General features: G+C 44.6%; 1 protein-coding gene across 1 annotated transcript in view; it reads right to left on the bottom strand.

The window, feature by feature from the left end:
• Positions 1 to 8,294: 8,294 nt before the first annotated feature.
• The window catches only part of tinagl1 (tubulointerstitial nephritis antigen-like 1), a 65,633-nt gene continuing 50,762 nt past the window's right edge, over positions 8,295 to 23,165 (bottom strand). Inside the window, exons 9-12 of the mRNA XM_083776152.1 lie at positions 20,875 to 20,920; positions 18,127 to 18,250; positions 13,069 to 13,114; positions 8,295 to 12,943 (exon numbers count right to left, since the gene is read on the bottom strand). Coding sequence (XP_083632278.1) covers positions 12,776 to 12,943; positions 13,069 to 13,114; positions 18,127 to 18,250; positions 20,875 to 20,920 — 384 coding nt within the window. The 3' untranslated portion in view covers positions 8,295 to 12,775. The remainder of the gene's footprint in view (positions 12,944 to 13,068; positions 13,115 to 18,126; positions 18,251 to 20,874; positions 20,921 to 23,165) is intronic.

The raw sequence follows: 23,165 nt of genomic DNA, 5'->3' as shown, positions 1-23,165 counted from the left end.
AATGAGCTCCCAGACAGTAAGCTTGTATACTTGTGCTATGGGACCCAACACATGCATTGGCATTGATCATGAGGGCGTACGTCCCACTGACTCCCACACCTACCTACCTACCTACCTACCTAGACAGATATAAGCAAGCTAGATATCAGCCACCAAAATGTGGAACGCCCTACCAACATGTCATTGTCATTGATGTCATTAAGACATGTGAATCCCTTGACTCCTTCAAAACCGCTTTCAAAGGGCACCTACGGATGGCTGCAATTCGAAACTGGCCCCCGTAAAATCTGAATCCCCCCCCACACCGCCCCCCCCCCCCCTTTCCCCTCACTGTATATGTTTCTTTTCCCTTTTTGCTTCCTTTATGATGAATTCCTGTTCTGTTCTTTAACTATATAGAAGTGTCTATTTGTAAGTCTATAAATGTTTTGATGAATTGAACATGGTGGACCCTGTTGTAAACAAGTGTAATGCTTAATTGGGTCGTCCACTCACAGTTAACAGTCTTTGTATTGAGTTTGTGCTTACTGTAATTCTGCAAACTGTTAATAAATATTTCAATCAATCAAAATTTCAATCAATCAGATATATGGAGGATGGAGATGACTGGAGAGGCCATTGGAGGTCGCGTCCGAGGATGACCTACAGTACTGTAGAGAGAGAGAGAGAGGGATCTACAATGACTTCAGTCATGACCCTGGCGTCACTAACCCAACTGTGATGAAGCCAATAAGAAGACATCTCAGGGTAGGAACCACGTTTTTTTGTTGTTCTTTGCTGCTGCTGTTGCTGATTGTGTTGTATGTTGTGTATGTGATTCAAGCGGTTTCTCTATTGTTGCCATTCATTGTGATTCATGTTCTATTGTTGTTATATTAAGGACCATATTAGGACTGCGGGTGGCAATGAATTGTTTTTCAGTGGTTGTTTCAGGCTGTAGAATCCAAGGCTGATGTGAATCTACAGTGTGTGACTGTGGTAGTGAGTTGAGTTGTGTGTATACGTTTACTAGGCTGTGTATGTTGTGCTGTTGAAGTTGTGACTGTGAGTTGTGACAGGGTGCAGTATAATACTAGGTGGTGAGGAGTTGTGACACAGTACAGTATTTGTATACTAGGCTGTCTTGTGTTGTTGCTGCTGTTGATGGCAAAGACATCTACAGTATGTAAAGTAGGGGCAGGCGATATGGAAAAATATAATATCACAATATCTTTTCAAGTGGGTTTTAGGGTTATTGTTCAAGTTACTTAACAGCACAACCACCTACAAGGTAACTGAAACTAAAAGAAAAAGGAGTAACAGAACATTTAGACCAATATACTTATTAATTTTGGCTAACGAAACCGTCAATCTGCAAAAGTATAAATTAAGGGCTAGAACTGCAAATCATAGAATGTGCATTCACTGTATGACAACATATACGATATCCCTGAATATTGTATCACGGTATGTTATTGATCACGATACGATATTTATCACCATATCGCCCACCCCTAATGTGAAGTATACTAGGCTGTTTCTGTTGTGTTTGTGGTTATTGTTAAGGTAAAGAGTTGTGGGTACGTACAGTACGTATAGTATAGTATACTAGGCTGTTTATGTTGTGTTGTTGAAGGTATAGTGAGTTGGCCATGGTCGCTGTGGCCTCCTCTGTTTGGCCTTTTTTACCTTCAAAAAATGATCTGTCCTGACTGAGGCCACAGTAGCCTTGCCTCCTGTAGTCTTCAACTCTGCGTCGTGTTGAAGGGATTAGACGGACCCAGAACTCTCTTAGAAATCATCACAAATATATCATGTCTCCAAGATAGACTCTTTTGGAGTGCAAAGACTCCTCTCTCTCTCATTCCAACATGGAAATACGTAACACAAGATAATGATGTCATTCATTATAAAATTGAACATACCTGACAAGAAATCACAAATATCATGTCACCAAGTTACTCTTTTGTAGTGCAAGGGCTAAGTATATCAAAGGACAAAATACACAAGGAAGAGGTGGAGGTGTGGCAGGAGATTTATACGGGCGACAGAAGGAGCTAGGGGACTTAAAGGAGCTACTATGTATTCTTATAGAAATTAAGTAATGCATCACATTTTGTGTAATTATAACACTGTTACATTTGTACCATTTTCTCCTGTAGCTTCTTTTCAATATATATATTAAATGCCGGTGTCTTTTTAGATTCTGAATTCATAAAACATCCCCTCCCTCTCCGACCTCAGTCCAGGGTTGAGTGTGTAGGATGTTTGGACACAGTAGTTTCTACAAATGCTATACCAATACGTTTTGTGAAACAAACAGCTTTATTATTTACAATAATAATACTATATATTAAAAATGTTATCAATTTCTGTGGACTTACATTTGTGGATATGCACACCACCAATTTGGACAAGTGGCCTTGCACATCAATTACATTCCACAGCACACTTCTTAGGAAAAACACAAGACATAATAAGGTGTTGCATAGAGTTATTTGTCTTTTTGAATATGTGAAAGGAAATGTTAATATGACAGTTTCAATAAAGTTCCTCTTCAATAGTCTATAGTTACTGAGACTGTGCTGTTATTAGTTATAAAATGCATTGTATTCTCAATGCCACCAGCAGAGGTCAGCACAAAACCAACGAAAGGAAAAAATCTACTGTTCAGAGCTAATATGAAGTGAATGCATAGTTGAAGTGAAATATCCCATCCTTCCTTAAACCTACACACTGGACAGTGCTTACATTGTCTACAGCAGGGCAGGGCAGCCACAGTTTGACTGATAATCTAAAGAGAGTCCTAGGTTTTGTATATATTCTGTGTATGTAATATGGTGGGGAATGGAAATCATTAATAAACTTAAACGAGGAAGAGTAAACCCACACAGACAATGCTTCTTGTCCTGACCATACCTCATAGGCTATACCTCTAACATTATACCTCAGTGCTTGTGAAGTGGATAGATAGATAGATAGATAGATAGATACAGTAGATACAGTAGATATAGTTGTTGGTATGGGCATGGGCATGCAGGGTTTGTACCCTCAGGTGCATTTGTAACATTTTAAATAGATGACATATTGTATGGCTGTGTGTACGTGTGTGTATTCCAATGCAGGATTTAGCCAGGGAAGCAATTAAACAGAATGTCCTCGAGATGGAGAATTCCTTCTCTGTGGGAGCAGGGTGGGGTTATTTTTTATATGCTGATGGGTGTTTGTTCCAGTGCTTGGATCTTTTAATCAGAACTTCCTCCATCGTGGTGGCTGTGTGTGTGTGATGTGAGAGTCCCCATCAGCTAGCTGGAAGCACTGCCAGTGAGCTCATGAATACTTGGTCCACTGGTGACGCACAAACAATGAGAGAAATGTAAACAGCAAGTCAGTGGACGCGTCCCTCTGTCCAAGTTTCCATACTTGGTCCCCGTGTGCTGACATGAGATAAACTCACCAACATTGTGTCCCTTATTTCGACCGGATTCTTTCAAAACCATAAAACTTCCCTAAGAGGCCGGTGTCAAACCAAATGAAACTTTTCATGTGAGCCTGGTACAGTTTTTACCAAAATAAATCACAGTAGGCTAACCGTCAAATTGTAATGCTGGACATTAGGCTCAATTTGGTACAATATGAATAGAATATGCAGTTTATTGTGTTAAGAAATGTGACAGGCTCACATGAACCACATTCTTTTATTTGATTTACACCCCTCTGGAATAGCAAGTAAACGAGACGGTTAAGTAAAGTTCAACTGTTTTGTAAAAGTGTGTGTGTGTGTGTGTGTGTGTGTGTGTGTGTGTGTGTGTGTGTGTGTGTGTGTGTGTGTGTGTGTGTGTGTGTGTGTCTGCGTGTGTGTGTGTGTGTGTGTGTGTGTGTGTCAATTTCGTTCCCATGTCTGGGCATTACTTTTTCAATGCATTTTTCTATATAATTTATACCCCTGTGGACTTTGGGTTGGTGGAAGTGTCTAAAGTCTTAACCACACAAAAGGGTCACCATGCACGAAACGGTTGCAAGGAGTTAACGCTAAAACCGTCTTGACCCTTTGGTGTGGTTTGGGCCATTGAATTCCATGCGTTGAATCACTAGGGTCAACGTGGGTCAACGTGCAACAAGACATATCACACCGCAGGGACAACGCTAAAACTGTCTCGACCCTTTGGTGTGGTTAGGGCTTTAGTATACTAATTCAGATCATGAAAATGTAGAAAATGTGTTAAACACTTCAACATAAGTGATTGGCACCCAGGCACAATGTTAAACATATACAATAGTACATTTTGCTAACAGCTGTTTCATAAATGTCTGACTTTTGCAGTCGCATCACTTTGAAGCTGAGTTTTGGAAGCCTGTCCATTTTGGGAATGTCCATGTTTCAGAATACTTCACAAAAACATATAGGCCTATGCAAGTTCAGTTTTGGCAACAGAGTGAGCATACAGTGTTCAACCTGTGTTCCTGCCTGCAATGGAACACTTTTCATGATTCAATCAGTTCTGTGGCCCTTATTGTCAGACTGTTAGTAGCGTTTAACAGGTCAGCTATGAGGTGCTTTGAATCAGTAAACTAAACTCCCTTCTATAGTGGCTGTTTGACTCGGTTGTTGTTTCTGTGCCTGATGGCTGAGGTATCGGTTTATCAGCAAAAAAAAAAAAAGGGGAAATTGAGAAAAGATTACATTAAATAAATGCAGACCAGACCGTCTGGACTCTGGACTGCAAAGAATGTATTCTCCCACATAGGAGAATAAATGGAGTTGCAAAAGAATGCTAGAAACATGAGGGGAACAGAACCAGTACTGGCAGATAACACAAAAGAACTGAGGGCTTATATACAGACAGGGATAACTAGCACAGGTGAACACAACTGACAATCAACAGAGGGATAGGCTAGCTAGCAGAACACAGGTGGAGATTACTAATAATCACAGGGAGGTGAGACAAGCTAGGTAACAGTAACTCCTGTAGGGCAAACAGGAAACAATACTACAAAACAAAAGGAACACATCAGTAAAGTAAAACCCAATTAACCACTGTCTACAGGACATGAATATCACTACAAAATAAAACACATTCCTGACATTTGGTCTCTGGGACCCAAACTTACAAAAAAGCAGTCGTGCGCACACACAGACATTCATACACTACACACACAGGCGTGCACATAAATGTAGAATAGGGGAGAGGAAGACTTAACGACTTGTTAAAGCATTATTTAACTATTCTTTTACTTTAGTATGATCAGTTTAGTGTAATTATAAGTTACAGTTTAGCTTTAGGTCATACTCCACCAGTTTTACAGTTTTATCAATGATTCATTGGTCTGAGGCAGGAATGTGAGGTCAGGGACACATAGTGGCTCTGTTAATGACAGAACACACACTTGCAAGTTTGAATCAGATTCCTGGCATGTCCCGCATGTCTCCCTTCCTGTTCCTCCCTCTATATCAGTGCTTCTCAAACCTTTTTGTCCCAGCTAGGTCACCCCTGGCCTGTAAAAGACATTTTCATCCAACGCAGTGAAGCCACACCTGTATTACAGTTACTTTATAGAACCTTATGTCATATTTCAGTACATACGTAAATCTTCCCCCCCAAGATACAGTATATGTCACAAGCACAACTGGAGATAATAGTAGTTTCCATTACAGACAGATTGAAAATAACTTCATACATTTGATATTTAACCAGCGTCCCTATTCTGGATCCCAGCAACTTAAGGAAATTTGGTGATCCGTCTTACTAAGTATAGAGGGTTTAAGTGGTTAAACTGAAGTGATATTGATCAATTCCAAATAGTAGATAAAACGATTCTGCGGCATCCCTGGACTTGCATCAAGGCACCCACGGGTGCCACGGGCCACGGCACCCATTTGAGAACCACTGCTCAGCTCTTCACTGTACATCAACAAAGCAGAAATTGCTTTTAAAAAGTCCAAAAAGCAGCCCCAGACACGCCACATGGGCTCCCCTGCTATTTGCGTCTTCGTCTATTACCATTTTTGTCAACTATTACTGTCAGTGAAAACACCTGGTAGCCTTTGGGTGTTGAAATAAATACACAACAGTGTCAAAGGAGCTCGTTGAAATATGTAATACTTTCTGTACGATGATTGTCTAGACCTGCAATTATTCTCACGTCAAACCAGAGGAGGGTCTCCTCCTCCCAGCTGCCTCCTCCACAGACTGGGACGAACGGAGGCCCCCAGTGATACAGATGCTCAGCACATCTGGATGTGCATGCACTAACTGCAGTGGTTCCTAAACGTTTTAGCTCGAGACTTAAAACAGAAATCGTACGTCTCCCACCCGGGGCACCACAGAGGCACCACACAGAGCATCCTGACAGGCTGCTTCACGGTCTGGTATGGCAACCGCACCGACCTAAACCTGCAAAGCATTGCAGAGGGTTGTGCGGACAGCCGAACGCATCAGGAGATGTGCTCCCCCCCCACACACCATCCAAGCCCTGTACGATGAACGCTGTGTCAGCAAAGCTCGAGGAATCATGAAGGATTCGTGTCATCCCAACCGCAGACTGTTTGAGATGCTGCCGCATAGTAAACGGTTTCGCAGTCTGAAAGCCACTGGAAATAGACTGCAAAAACTTCTTTCCCCAAACAATCAAGAATACGGTTTACTATTATGTACATGCAAGATGTAAGTTACAGTAACGTATACAACCTTGAACCTTGCTCAAGGACACGTTGACACGTTGACTGGGGCAAGGACCCGAACCGACGATGATAACCTTTTGTTTCCTATGGTGGTCTTATACTGCTCTCAAATATATCTGCCCCAGAAAATACAATCTGTATAGGTTTTATGTTCGTTGTTTCCCTGAGAGATTTGTTAAAATAATGTTTTATTCATGAGAAAACATCCTATAATCTGTGCGACTTTGGCTGTCACCGTAGAGTGTGAGTGTGTGTGTGTGTGTGTGTGTGTGTGTGTGTGTGTGTGTGTGTGTGTGTGTGTGTGTGTGTGTGTGTGTGTGTGTGTGTGTGTGTGTGTGTGTGTGTGTGTGTGTGTGTGTGTGTGTGTGTGTGTGTGTGTTTGTGTGTGTGTGTGTGTGTGTGTGCGCGCGAGCACTGCTTAATCCTGAATGAATGCGTACGTTCACTCCATTGCTCCGCTTCCCCGACTGATGGTCAGAATTATTGCTCTCGGCAACGGAAGAGTGAGCTAGCTGACACAGCAGGGCTGTGCGGGTCCGTGTCCTATGGCGCCCCCGGGCCCTACCAAACCCTCCTGCCCCCCCTCCCCCCACTCACTCTATGGGGATAGTGAGTGGAGGTCCAACCCCTCCTGTCTGGTCCCCTGCTTCTGACCGCTCCCCACCCCCCCAGGTTACCATACCAAAACCCACTGGTGGAAAAAGTACACACAATCAATAGAGGGTATGCGCATGCATAAAGTGAATGGCAAATCGAGTGGCAAAGTGAGTGGCAAAGTGAGTCTAACGTAGTTTAATGTCGTTTAATGCAAGCATATTGGACTTTTCTGTTTGGATGTATGTGGTGTCAAGGCCAGAAAGTAGTTTTTTGGCACTCAGTAAGCGTTCCCGCATAACTTCCTGGTTTGATGATGATGTCACGTGCATACCCTCTATACTGCAATATATATAAATACTCTGTTACAGGTAAAAGTCTGGAATTCAAAATGTACTCGAGTAAAAGTACAAAAGTATTAGCATCAACATGTACTTAAAGATGCTATAAACAATATTTCTCAATCTTCATTATTATTTTGTTTGGTATTCAGCCAGCCAGCAATGGGTAAAACGCTCCCAAACTAAATTTAGTCTGACTGTGACACATCTGGGGCCACAATCTCCATTCAAAGATTTTCCTAGAAGCTTTCTCATTGGTCAAAAAAAAGTAGACAGGCAAATCGACCAATGACAAAGCTTCTAGGAAAAAAGATTAATGCAGATTGCGGCCCCTAGACGTGTCACACGTTTTTCCCATTGCTGGCTGTCTGAATACCAAAAGAAATTCATTAAAATGTTGACATATTATTGCTTATAGCAGCTTTAAAGTACCACAAGTAAAAGTACTCATTATGCAGCAGAATATGTCCCATTTCAAGATTTCAAAAAGGTATACAAATCTTTTGGAAATGGCAGATCTACAAGAACCTATTTTCAGTGTGCGACACCGTTGCACAAATAAGTATAAATTAGATGTAATCGTAAGCAAGAGACACCTTCCTGCAAAACATAACTGTTTTCCGGTATCAGAAACATCAGAGTGAATTATAGCTCTTCTCCGTGGGGAAAATAATGACACTGAGGCGATTTTCTTTGTTTTTTGTTGAGAAAGACTTTATTGTGCCACACAGATGAACAACACTAGCGTGTTTTTTTTTTTTTTTTTTGCATTTAGTGCACACAATATGAGAGAGATAATACAACATTGCACAGGAAAACGAGAGCAGAATAAAAGAATATAATTTACACATCTTGTCATAAATAAAGTCTACATGACACTGAATATGGAGTGGTTCTTTATTTACTTTAAATACACAGCTTGGGACTGGGGGGAGCTCTGCTACAGGTTTTTGTTTATTTGTTTGTTTTTGAAGGGCAGGTGTTTTTGGAGCATATCGCTTGACTGAGAGAGATGCATTAAATTGGGTGCAGTCTGTAAGTGTTATGTTCATTGTCTCCGTCTTCCAATGGGGGACTATATTGTAGTTCAACAATGTCTGAACTACAATATAGATGGCGACGCTGACGCACCTGCAGTAACATCCTCCAACTCTGCTTCAGATAACTTTATTGACATTGTGAGCCAGTAAGTAGGTTATCCTGGGTTGAAATGTATCAATGGAAGAGTGTAGGGACGCCACCTACAACCACCGCTGATGTGCTACAGTATTGTAATAACATACTCTACCATATACAAAAATTTGTTAAAATAAACGTTTTATTCGCCTAAAAGAAGTCCTGGAGCGTAGTTTTAATTTCCACAAAACGAGGCAGCATGTTTCACACATCTTTACCCGTCCGTACATTCAATGTCATCTACAGCAAATTATGGAAAGCTGACCTGAATCAATGGATATTCAGGTCCTGAAGAACAGCACGTGAACTGAACATCTATACATGTGAATGGAATAACAGACATCGAGGTGATGCTGCGTCTTTGGTGAAATCACCAAAGACACCAACTCACGTGTCTCTCTCTCTCTCTCTCTCTCTCTCAAAACAACGATCCACTGTGTGTGTTACTGGCATATCCCTACATAAGGACAGTTGTTTCTGCATGACTGCATGGGGTGGGCTGCATGCGCTGGGGGTAAAACGTTGTTCAGCTAATGCAAAAGATTATTTACAGACGTCAATCACAATACATGGGGAGAGGTACGCCGAAACGCAAGGGTGGATTGACATGGATCATCATCTATGAATGTTGATATTGGTCATGGAAATGAACCTATAGAGAGGAGTCGTTGCTAAATACTTCCCAGCTCCACTGGTTAAAGCAGCAACTATAATACCATGAAAGATTCCACAATGTTGTTGTGGCGCCTCAATTGAAAACGTAGAAGATTTGGCGCTATTCATTGTTACGGCAGCAATTGAAGTTAGACATAAACAAGATATAGCCTGTGCACGCTTCTGTAGTTTTCATATAATAACTGGTTCCAGACCACAAACGGAACAATTTACCCCTCTATCATCCGCTAAGTCATACTTTACATTCTGCACCTTCTATGCCTGACAAGGCTACCTCTCACCCTGATGTGTAACTCTAGAAATGCTCTTGCTGTAGGCCTCTCTTCCTTTGGAGTGAAAGTACAGGACTCCCTAAAAACTAGCTGTTTGGCCCGATAATGCCTCTTCACATGCAGAGGGTTGTGTGCCTGGTGCGCATTCGACTCGCCCCATTTATAACCCTGTCCCTGACCCTAACCGCACGGCCCGACAACCGTCGGAATTACGAGCATATCCCGAGTTTGGGTGCGTCTTGTGACCCTCGAAGCCTCACTGCCTTGTTGTTCACAAAGCGTGCAGCTGCTACACCACGTCCGTCCGGGTGAAATGCCTACTTTTCAGTGAGTGCGGTGAGCGCAGGGGTCAATGCACCACCACACGGCTATAAGAACATGCCTTGGCCATTCCTCCGTCCGTCTACAGCTCCGCTCCAGCACACTGCACATTGCTTGTTCATCCGTAACACACGTCTTGGCTTTCATGTCCACATGCCTCGATTCTACACCTCTTGGAGGTGCAGGCGTGGGAACCGTTCTGAGGGGGACTTCCGGAGGTTACAGACGTTACTCACAACATTATGTACAGTATTACTTTTCAAATTTAGAGTGAGCTCTGCACTGAGAACTAATCTGAAAACCAGTCGACATTAATTAAGTGAAATTGAGAGGAGAGGGGCGGATGGCAGATGAATTAGAATGATTTAGGTTGTGAGAAACAATACAAAACAATAAAATAAGCAACTAGGTGAGCTATAGACACAGAGTATCGCGTCAACACTTTGTTGCTTAATTGCCAACACTGACGCTGTGGTCTGGCACCTTCGCAGGAAGGAGTTTACATGTTAGTACAATCATGTTAACTGTTCATCAAATCAAAGACACTGCAACAATGGAGCATTGAACAGACTTTGGCAGCAGAATCAACCCGCCCACCTCCTCCTCCCAACAGGCAGCCATTTGTAAAATCACATGCTCACTTATTTAGCACCTTCGCAGCGCCCTTTAAAGCGTTTGAGCAGACAGACTGATAAGTGTGTTATGAAAGATACTACATAATATATCTCAAAACATGAAAATTAAGGAGTAAAATACAACGGCAACAACAATAACAACAAAATAACATCAGCTCATACATGTAACACAGTATACACAAAATGGAATAGATTAAGACTACTATACACTCTACCTTTCTCAGTGGCCATGAAGCAACTGCACTGTTTCTTTAAGGCATTTAATAAATTGCTTACAATCTTTTCAACACTTTAAAGTTTAAACTCTGCTTAAAGGGGGAAACCACTCATTTTCAACATTGAACTATGATACTGATATACCTTATAGAGATGATGTGGCAATACTAAAAAAGTCCCCCCCTTCTATCTAGCCTAGAACTGGAGGTCTAGATTAGAACAAAGATTTGCAAGCCAAGACATCTTTGTGATGTCACTGATCACATGACCCCAGGTTCTAGACCTCCAGTTCTAGGCTAAACAGAAGGAGGGGGGGGGGGGGACAACAACTCTAAGGTATATATTAATGACATAGTACAATGATGAAAATGAGTGGTTTTCCCCTTTTAATTCAGTTTCTCAAAAACTTTCGATGGTACAGTAGGGTCGGGAAGCATGACAGCGTGGTCATTTCGAACATCAATTGGTGGTGAGTTTTCAGGTTGTATCTATAGCATTGTTTCTTGACCGGTGGGTCTTTCTTGACCCACTTGCTTGGTCGCGAAACATTCTCTCAGTGTCACTGACTAACAACAACAACAACAACAACAGCCCAATATGGATTGGGTTGGGACATCAAAAAGAGGATATCGTTTTACTTTATTGCCCTATAGCGAGTTGAGCTCCACTAACCTAAAAGAGTGTTAATGCTAATATCTGCAGCAAATGTTATTGAAATGCTACTCCAGCTCAAAGGCCCAGTGAAACGTACTGTATTTTATCAATGCACATGTACTGTAATTACACTTGATTCAATTGCTTTCATTTCACTTGATCAACTGACGGCCGATGATTCCTTTTACTATATATTAACACGTGCGCGGTAGAGAAAATCTGCGCATATCCACGGTTGTATTGATCAAATTCTCGAACTGTAACTGAAAAGCCCTCTTATTGATGGTGCATTAGCCCTGGAATTGGCCTCAATGCTCAAAGTATTTTTAATTACTTTGCAGGGCTGTGGTATCACATTTCACAAAACACTACAGCCTTACGACCCCCCCCCCCCCCCCCCCCCCCAAAATACCTTCCCAACCTAACCGCCTACTGTTTCCAGTGTAAGGCTCTACTTTATTGGAATGTGTGAGCAACTACAGTATACTGTCTATAGCTACTACTGTCCTCCCTAAGAACAGAATAAATGTGTGCATGTGTGTGTGTATAACTTAAAAGGCTCGTTTCACTGTGGCTGTGTGAAAGGGAAATGACCTTATTTGGTGTCTATGTAAATCTGCCTCTCTGGTTTCCTGTCCACCATAACAATCTATCACTCCGGATCCAGCAGACTGGAATACGGATTTAAAAGAGAGAGAGAAGTAAATATAAACCTTGAAGTTTTAAGAGCAGAATGGTGAAGGAAAAGGGTTTGCGTGATGAGCTCCTGTAGGCTTTCTGTGCTCGCCAAAAACTGTACCAGATGGCACGCTGAGGATTCTGGGAAGTGTGGTCTTTGGAACAGTCGAGTCCTGAGGTGCCTAATGTGGCACATGTCATGCCGGACAAGGCAATTATTGGTTTGTAGCGCCGTAATCCTTGAGTTATGGGGGGAGAGCCGGGCTGGGAGGAGAGGGGTGCTTCAGGGTTTTGAGGGTAGGTAGCTTCGGGTCACGCAGAGTGACGTTGACAAGAGAGGGGATTAGGGTGGTCATTTTGTTGTCTCACACCCCCCCTGCCGGCACAGTGGCTGAGGTGGCTGAAGTCGAAGCTCTCCGAGGCCAGTGACGTGCTTCTTCTCTGGGGTAGTGAAGGGACTCAGAGGGGTCGAGAGCCGTGGTGGGGCAGCGTTTTTTTGGGCGGGCATGGGGAGGGGGTTGGGGGGGGGCTTAATGTCCATGGTGGCTCTATCTACTTGCGTCGGCGGTGATGGTGTTGGTGTTTGCTGTGCATGTCCTCCATGGTCACCCTGCCCCACACGCCGATCACAAATGCCTCGATCTCACACTCGTTCTCTCCGCGGGCGATTTTGAAGTAGCCGCCCTCGCCCCAGTTCTTTCCCCAGGAGTTGGCGGCAATCTGGAGGAAGACATTTTTAAATATACGGATTAAAAAATATATATATAATGAGTACAATGACTTTTATATCAGATCATCATGTGAAATGAGTCATAATGGATTTCATAAAGGAAAACAAATCTTACCCAATATTTTTTCAGCGATCCATCATAGCTTCTCTCCTCACCCCATCTATTACACAGAGACGATAGAAGAAACAAGACAATCTAAATCAACAACTAAAGACACTGCATAGCAGTTGTTTTACTCTGCCACCCATGTAAACATGTTTACAGACATGTTTTGTTTTTGTCCACTGTGTGAAGTGTGTGTGTGTGTGTGTGTGTGTGTGTGTGTGTGTGTGTGTGTGTGTGTGAAAACATGTTTACTGACTTTTTTTTGTCCACTCTGTGAAGTGTGTGTGGCGCCTAAGAGGTGTCCTGAGTGAACCTGTTCAGAGTATATATGGTGCACTGCTGTTCCACTGGGCATGTAAACACCCCGGTATGTGTTCCCCTCCTTGGAGCTATTTGGCGTGGCAGGTTATAGGAACAGAGAGGAAGCTGCTATAAGGGGGCTCCCAGTGAAAAACAGACTTTCATCCTGTTAACAACATCCTGAGCATGCTATATATGGCCGCTTGACACACGTGCCAACCCGGCACCGTTCCTTTTGAATCCTTCTAATCAATCTCCAGTTCGGGGAATGACTGCATGCCCGCTCCCCTTTCCTCTAAAGCACTTCCTCTCTCCAGACAGAGAGAAACAGGAAGAGGAGGGATGGTCCAGGGAGGAAGTGGGACACCGCCTCACACTCACCATCATCACACTACAACCCTCCGGATGAAAACGCTAGCTCACACGCATGCACCCTCACGTGCACGCACACTCACATGCACGCACAGTCGCAGACACACGTTTGTATTTAGTAAGGACAGTACTAACCATAACACTTAAACCTAACCTAGAAATGCCTAACCCTAAACGTACAGTATCCCCTAAAAGGAATCTTGTAAGCGTAAATCTGAAACACAAATCAACCATTTCTCGCAACTGTCCACACAATGTGTAGACAATTGCTTTTCAAATAACAAATCAAATTCACGCACGCACGCACGCACGCACGCACGCACTGCACCTTAACTCAGAGCCCTATCTTTAGCAGACGCCTTCGTCTTGTTCTCAGGAAGCCTTGGCCGAGAGGACTATAAATAAATACCCATCATGCCTTGCTCTTTGGTCTTAGCTGGCAGTGGGCAGTTTTTTTTAAATTTCGGGGCCGTTTTCTTTGCTGGCTGTGCCCAGAAGCGTCCACCTCAGGCCAGTTCCCATCCTGTTTGTTTCGCTCCGGGGGCCTTCTGGTTTCCCAGGAGCCTCCCAGTGCCCAGTCACTGCTTGTTATCTTTTTCAGAAAAGAGAGGAATGCTGGGAAAGAGAGCGACGGCCCGACGGGGGTTTGGCAGAGGCTGCCAACTCGGTAGCGCCGCTGTCGCCACTGCCATAGTGCCAACGTTGCCAACAGCCATGCAAGCAAGGCTCCTTATTGGCTCAGCAAGTGCGTGGTGTATACTAGGGTCAGAGGTTATATACGGTTGCAGAAACAACGCTAAACTTCCCAGAGTGCAGTGAGTTTCCGAACGACACTTTTCCTTTGCTGTGTGTGTGTGTGTGTGCACTCTCCCACCTGCCTACATTCACTTATCACCTCTCCAATCAGCTCACATGCTCACCCGGGGACAATGATGAGCATACCACCCCCCCCCCCCCCCACACACACACACACACACACACACCAATGCCCCACCCCTGACCTCCTCTCCGGGGGGCTTGAGCCCCTCTCCCTCTGTCCGGTGCGGCGGGGATCAGCGGGCTAGACAATGCCCTTTCCACCACACTGGACCTCAATGCCGGCTCCACAAACTTTCCCAGGGTCCTGGCTTAGAGGAGCGCAGCGCAGCGGGCTTTGGCCTGTGCAAACACACCGCCGGCAACGACCGTCAGGTTTTAGCCATGCTGAAACTGTACTGCCCCATATCGCCCCCACACCCCTCTACTGCCGGCCTTCCCTCACGCACACACTCACTGTATCCATCTATCCTAGATCTAGGCCTGAATCCTGGCTGGTTACTAGGCAACGCATTCTCACTCCAAAGACGGCTGCACGGCCTGCATGGGGGACGGATTTGACCAGACGTCAAATGTTTGACGTCTCGCGCGGGGGGGTACCCGCATTGGCACATGTTGACGAGGAGGGTTGATGAGTTAGTAGAGTTACGATGCTGTTCCTTTCTGCGCGTATAACTCGAACGCTGTCGGGTCCTGGCTGAAGCGGACTTCGCAACGTTTCGGCACGTTTCCGCGACTCGCTCGCCTAGCGGCTGGCTTGGCGGTGCCTCTCGTGGCTCAAGTCCGCTTTGGACGCCGCGCCTCCGACGCTTTGTAGCGGAGCCGTCGTCCTTTCACGCCTTGTGTTGGAGAACGACATGCACTTCCGCATTCCATGAACGACCGGGTTCGTCAAATGCCGCGAAGGGGACCCCCCATAATGTCAAACGTTTGCCGTTCTTGTCCCAAATGTGTCTGACGATACTGTACTATTTGGGAGTGAGAGTATATGGGCAGGGCAGGGCAGGGCACCCGAGGACCAGGGAAGGTGGTAGAGACGGACTATAAAGATATTCAGGGTGGAGAGAGTGGAGAGCTGGTGGCCATACTGGAGCTGAATGGGTAGAGAGGCCTGGTAATCACAAGGTTTGTACAAGGTCTATGTGTCCAAGTGTCCCCTGTGCAATAACCCTCCTAATAGTTACTTAAAAGTTGCAGAGGACAAATTCCACGTCAGAGAAAATATATATATATTTATAGAGACGGCACCCGGAGGAAACCCTGAGGCAAAATGGACATTGTGGCCGAATTTGGTATTGCAGCGCTGGCCCAAACACATGAACGCGCTGGTCGGTTGACTATCATTGCGCACGTTCATGATGACACGTGAACGCTGTTTCAATCCATCCCAAAATGCACTCTGTTCCTACCCGGAAGGAGGAGTGAAATCGCCTCATGCGCTTTTTAGCAACTTAATGCAAGTGGATGGAAGGAGAAATCCGGTGCCGTCTCTATTAATAATAAGAGCTAAACTCACTAGCCAGACAGACAGACGCTCTCGCTCACACACACACACACACACACACACACACACACACGCACACGCACATGCACACGCACACGCACACACACACACCACTGTCCCCCATAACCAAACGAGGTGAAATGTGTAATTAGAGTTAGGACGTTCCTTTCTCTCGTTCGGTTAAGTGGGACTTTGCGCCGTGTGCCATGTCATTGTCAGGACGGGACTCTATGTCATTGTCAGGACGAGACGTGCTGCCAACAAATTACAGCTGTGTGAGTCACAGCTAAAGTATGTTAACGACGGCATGCACCAAAGACAAGAACACAACCTCTCTACACCACTGGTTCTCAACGTCAGAACATTTGGGGGTCGTTTAACTCATTTTGACCTGAGATCAGATTCTAAAAATGTTGATTTTTCAAAAAATAGCAGATCTACAAGCTCATAGCGCCCCACCGAGTGGTGCGTTATGAGCTTGTAGATCTGCTATTTTTCAATAGCTAAAGCATAACATAATGCTAACACTAAAAGGGGTTCCCGCCCAAAATGGCTTAAATGAAAGAGGTAATCACTGCTCCGGACCTGAGCAATGCCCTTTCCACGTTGTGTTTGTTTTAATAGTTTTAACTATTTAAACATTAGTCTTTTTTCTCATGTCTGCACTGTTGTTCTGTCTCTGGTTTGGATCTTTGAGTGTTTTTGTATGGACCACATGGGAAATGTGGTGATTTGATCCACAGTGGTGTTTTTTTGTTTGTTGCTGTTTGTCTTTTATCGACGCCAATAGAATAATGCTATTCTATTCTCACACGGCAAACAACCCACCTGGCTGAGCCTAGACTAAACCAAACGATAACGAGGGGAGGGAGGGGGGTGTGGAGGCATTTAGGCACGGCTAGATGACTGATTGGCGAGTGACGACGGAGAGCGAATGCTGAGACATTTTGTGTGAGTGTGTGTGTGTGTGTGGGGAGGGGGGGGGGGAGGGCGGGGCAGAGCGGAGCTTACGGAGGGGCTGTTGAGGCAGGGGTTAGGGGGGTAATGTGGTTGTTTGGGTTACTTTACACGGGGGTTTGATACGCTAACAGAAGATATCTTTGACGGGGGGAAAAACAAATGATAAGATGATGGGGGTGCTGCATGGGAGCGAGAGAAAGGCTCCGTCCAGAGAGAGAGAGAGAGAGAGAGGGAGAGGGAGGGGGGTTGGGCGGGGCTAGGTGATCCAGGTGTGTCTGTCTTCTGCACGGCTGCATATTTGTGGTCGCCTGTAACGGGGGGAGGGGAGGTGTGTGTGTGTGTGTGTGTGTTGGGTGGGGGGTTTGTCTGGATTGACAGAGGAAGAGTGGAGACAAGGCGTGTCTCGGCCAGCGACAGACTGGGAGGGGCGCTTGCTTTAGTCTCACACATACATACACGCACACGCACACACACAGACACACAGACACACAGACACACACACACACACACACACACACACACACACACACACACACACACACACACACACACACACACACACACACAACACACAAACACACACTTTTCAATCCCTGAATCTAAAGAATTTTACATTCCTAGCAGTTTTTAAGCACTCAACTATGCCATGCACGAGAAACCGAGAATTTGCACTTTTAATAACAAAATCCAATGATTCTTTTCCCCAGTAATGTCATGAAGAAATTAAATGAAGAAGGCAACCCGTTTGCCGAAACGTTGGAATAATAAAGTTTATAGCATCGTGACCACGAGCTGTGCGGCCTCTTTCCTTTCTTAGTCAAAGTTTTATCTCCTGCGGTCAGCACCTCCCCACTACTGCTGTGCGCTCCTACCTTTTTGTTTGTATGAAGAAATTAAAGAAAAATCTAAGACATTCCATAAATTAGTACAAATATTTAAGAAGTAGTTGAGAATAGCCAATCTACAAGCTCACAAAGCGACACGTTGTGAGCTTGTAGATCTGCTATATTGTCACTATAGTTTGGGTCCCCAGGGTGAATATCTCATTTCTGTTTTGGGTCACGGGCTCATGTTTGGCAACCACAGCAACAGGGCACAACGGGACGTCTTCTTACCCGGTGATCCTGACGGAGTGGGTTCCATGTTTCCGGTAGTGCGGCGCCTTGGGGAGGCTCACGTCTGTGTGCTTGTAGATCCCACTCCGGTAGACAAAGAAGTCCTCGTGCACCTCCATGATCGCTGTGGGAAGAACACAAACACACACACACACACACACACACATATATAAAATAATGATACACGTCCGACAACACAATTCGCCCGCATGTAACCGAGCATGTTTGCTCACGCAACACACGCATACAAAAGAGTGTACAGTGAGTGAGTGCAAAACACACACACATACACACACACACACACACACACACACACCCTCTGGAGTGCATAGGGGCCACTGTCTACTCTGTACACTTGTACAGTACATATTGTGATTTTTGTAGGTCGTTAAATGTTAGGGGTCCCATGTTGTTGCGGGGCGCCGAATTCCAAGTTAACACCTGAATATACACATAAACACACACACGCACATACTGTATGCACACACACACATACACTCTATGCAAGTACACACACTACCACAACAACAACTCCACACCTGCATCTGTAGCTCTTAACAGAACCATGACTCAGCGATGTAGGATAACCATCTGACTGAACGACCCTCGTTCATCTAAAAGCAATTTCCTCATGTCGCCACGTCAACGCACAACGAGCCCCCTGAGTAACACCCGCCCACACGACCCAGGGAAGAAGTTTGGAATCATGCCGTGTATGGGAACTGTGCGTGTGTGTATTTGTTGTATTGTATTTCGAGGACTATATGTCCCCACAGGACATACAGTATAGTCCTGTGGGGACAAGTACAGCTGCATTTAGACATTGTGAGGAGGACCATTTTCCTGGTCCTCACAAGAAAAACTGTTGTTTTTTTGGCACAGAAATGTTAGATTTATAGGGTTGATTTATATTTAGCCATTTGACGCTGTTGCACACCCAGCTATTTTTGGTGCACGACACCAGCACTCACAAGTACAGTATATAAATGTGCGTATGTGTGTGTGTGTGTGTGTGTGTGTGTGTGTGTGTGTGTGTGTGTGTGTGTGTGTGTGTGTGTGTGTGTGTGTGCTTGCACGTGTGCACGTGTGCTTGCACGTGTGCACATGTGTGTGCGTGAACTCCCTGTGACTTTACCCATAACAATCTAGCGGATATCAAGGCAAGGAGTTCCCTCCGTTAGCAGAGCCTACCTGCAGAGAGGCTATAGAGTCAGCCGGATCTCCCTCCTCACAACCACTATCAGCACACACACACACACACACACACCGACGCACACATCCTATTCCTAAGAAGAACGAAAGGAAAGTTGACACGAGGCCAATAGTTTCCTGTAACTGAACAATATAACAAGAGGCTGGCACCAACTCATAGAGAACATGAAGCTCCTGTGCAAGCAAGCACACACACACACGCACGCACCCACACACACGCACGGTGCATGTACCGTTTGCACACACGTGCTGCACGCGGGTCAGAGAGTGAGCAATGCTTAGGGTGAGTGGAGTTAGGAGGCTTCACTTGTGAGTCGACCAACGCAGCAGGGTCAGAGGTCAGACCTAGGAGGACCCCCAAGATGATGAGGGGCAGATTGATGTATGTCTGCGGCCGGCCGGGGGTCCATGAAGGACTGCACCTTTCACTGGCCTCCAGGGTCTATTAGAGTGTTTTACGGCTGTTTTTGTCTCCACCTGGCCGAAGGCCTAGGGGGAGAGTATGTTTTGCACTGGCCTAGGGGGAGAGTATGTTTTGCACTGTTTTGCACGTCCGTGTGTCCTTCCGTCCGTCCGTTATCAGCTAATCTCCGCCACCGTTGGCCCGATCCATGCCAAACTTTGCACACACACTCCCTGTATGCCAACGACGAACCTCTGCCCCAAATATTCCTCAACGACCTGTTATAGCGCCACCATGAGGCCGATTTAGGCAAAACACATTTCTGTAGATTACTCGTACACATTTTATCCATACATCACACAATTCGGTATACACTATCTCCAGTCATGTGATCAACACGGAGCGGCACCATTTCCCATCTTCCATCCTGATTGGCTAAGATTGGCTTCCAAAGCTCACACGATTGGTCCGTGGCCACAACCTGACCTGCCCTGGTGGAGACCTGTGCCGATGGGCACTTTATTGTACCTCAGCCAGGCCAGATCTATTTTGGACAAACATTTTCAGAAATCTCCAAAAATCTTCTTTTAAGAACTTTTCAAAGACTTTCTATTACATTTCAAATGTTTAACAAAATTGAAAATCGCAACGTGTATGAGTCCTCATACAGATGTTCTTTAAGCTGACCATTATGAATACAGCCTTTGCCACAAACCATAGAAGTAAAGGGCTTTTCTCCTGTATGAATCTGTCTTTAAACTGCTTGTTCTTTGCCACAAACTGTACATTTAAAGCTCGTAGATCTGCTATGTTTGCTCTCTGTCGCGTCATACCACCAAAGTGTAGGGCTTACCGTAAGTGGTTAAAATGTAACACTCCACTTAGGAACAAATGAAACATTAATCACAGGAGAAACTCTCTCTCTATATCTCTCTCTTTCTCTCGCACACACACACACACACACACACACACACACACACACACACCCTCACACACACACACACACACACACACACACACACACACACACACACACACACACACACACACACACACACACACACACACACACACACACACACACACACACACACACACACACACACACACACACACACACATCACCATCTTACCTTGCACGGGGCCATTATCCATAATCTCTTTCATGATCTCCTTGTCCTGCGAGAGAAAGAGAGGAGAGAGGTTTATAAGTGAAGGAAGCAGAGATGGACAGATGGACGATACGAAGACAGTAAAGTGGAATGGCTGGAAATACCCCCCCCCCCCCCCTTCCTAAATGTATATATATTATTGACTTCACAGACCGCAAGGAAATGGAACACAGATAGATTTTTTTTTTAGAAGCATTAAGCCTGATTTATACATCGTAATGCATAATGCGACACTGACGCATTGGCGAAAATAGCTGACCAACAAGCTTGTAGTACTGATGTGATGCCGCAGTGACATGTTGTGAGCTTGTAGATCGGTTATTTTCGATGACAGACAGTGGCCGACAACACCGACAAGGATGAGAAAACAATACGCAAAAGTGTCTGAAGGCAGTGCAGAGCCAATGCATGCCTGTAAACGGTTAAATAGATTGTTATGGGCCACTATCCACAGTATTTAGGGTGGTGAGTGAGTTAGCTAACCCTCACCCAACCACCCTCTAGTGCTGTGTTAAAAATCAACCCGACTGGATCTGCTGCAATAATGGAGGATAAACTAATTCATTCAGGTGAACTTTGATCACGTTGCCTCGGCTGACCAGCTAAATATATCTGCTCTTATTGAATTGTGAAGTCGCGTGGCTACACTTTTAAGCTAATTAGATTTCTCTTAAGGGGAGTGTTTTTTATATATGTATTTTAGCACTACATTTAAGGATATATACTGTAGGCCTACTGTAGAATAGATGCTGCTCACATGAATGCAGTAATGCCTGTAGTTGGGTTTTACTGGCCGTCATCAGTCACTCACAACATATTTCTGCTTGTACTTGTTTAAACCCATTTTGGGCGGGAACCCCTTTTGGTGTTGGCATTATGTTATGCTTTAGCTATTGAAAAATAGCAGATCTACAAGCTCATAGCGCGCCACCGAGTGGCGCGCTACGAGCTTGTAGGTCTGCTATTTTTGAAAAATCGAAGAACGACTGACATAGAAACATAGCTGTTTCAGAAAACCGTCAGGATGTCGAAGACATTTTTAGAATCTGATCTCAGGTCAGAATGGGTTAAGTTAGTGACAAATATTCTTCTTATCTTGTTCTAATTTAGCCACTATCACAACCGGGGAATGGGCTGTATATAATATGCACACACGCCATTTTGGAAAGAACTTGGGCCACTTCCCTATATTTCCTTCACAGGTGTCACTGATGATACTAATGAAGGCTCAGTTCCATTCTGGTCAAACAGAGTCAGGATGCTGCTTTTGTGCGTGTTTGCTCACTGGAAACACTCTGCTACACTAGTGGGTCTCAAATAGTTCTTGAGTGGGTTCCAAATGGCCCCGTGCAGGTGTTTAACTCTGAGAGTGCATGATGAGTACTTTTGAGCATGCCAATACTTTTTGTACTTTTACTCAAGTCAATTCTGTAAATACCAGACTTTTACTTGTAACAGATTATTTCTACATTGCCCTATTGATACTTTTACTCAAGTAAAAAATGTAAATCCTTCTTCGACCAGTGTGTGTTTGTCAGCGCCAGCCAGATGCTGCCTGTCATCTGATTGCCGGTGTGCCAATCAACGCCAGGTGGTTGGTTTATTGCTTGGTGAAGTGACGGACCAGTCAGACGCCCAGATGTGTTGACTACTGACTTCAGCCCCATGCTGGGCCTGGGCACAATATACGCTGTAGAGTGCATTGCTGAAATTTGCGGAAGTATAGCGGGATTTTGGCGGAAGTACCACTCAAGGAAATGACGTTGACGCTTTACAAATCAGTTTACATTCTCCGTGAATGAAACAGGTGTTGCGATTGGTGAAAAAAATATCGTATCATATACATCTGACGGATATTCCAGACCGGCACTTCCGGCTATGCACTCTCTACCTTATTTTGTGACCAGGCTTTTCTCTTCGCAGATGAGTATACCGAGGCTACTCGCCTGCTGTCGGCCGTATCACAGCACCTGCTTTTATATATGTATATATATATATATATATATATATATATATATATGTATTAAGTGTAGTTGCTTATTCGTTTAACCACTTTTACAGTATAAACATTGTCTATTTGAAAATAGAATATCTGCTATTTTCAAACACAACACAAATCTTGTATGGGAGTCCCTGGCACAATTTGTTTTCAGAAGGGAGTCCGCAGACAAATTATTGTAAAAAATAATTGTAAAAATGTATTTGGCGGTACTTTGATATGATAATGTTTGAGAACAACATAATACAGTTTG

The sequence above is a fragment of the Protomyctophum parallelum genome, assembly GCF_964188405.1.
Source record: "Protomyctophum parallelum genome assembly, chromosome: 1".
Classification (NCBI taxonomy): Eukaryota; Metazoa; Chordata; class Actinopteri; order Myctophiformes; family Myctophidae; genus Protomyctophum; species Protomyctophum parallelum.
Note: the sequence above shows the minus strand (reverse complement) of the source record. Positions and strands in the feature narration are given on the sequence as shown.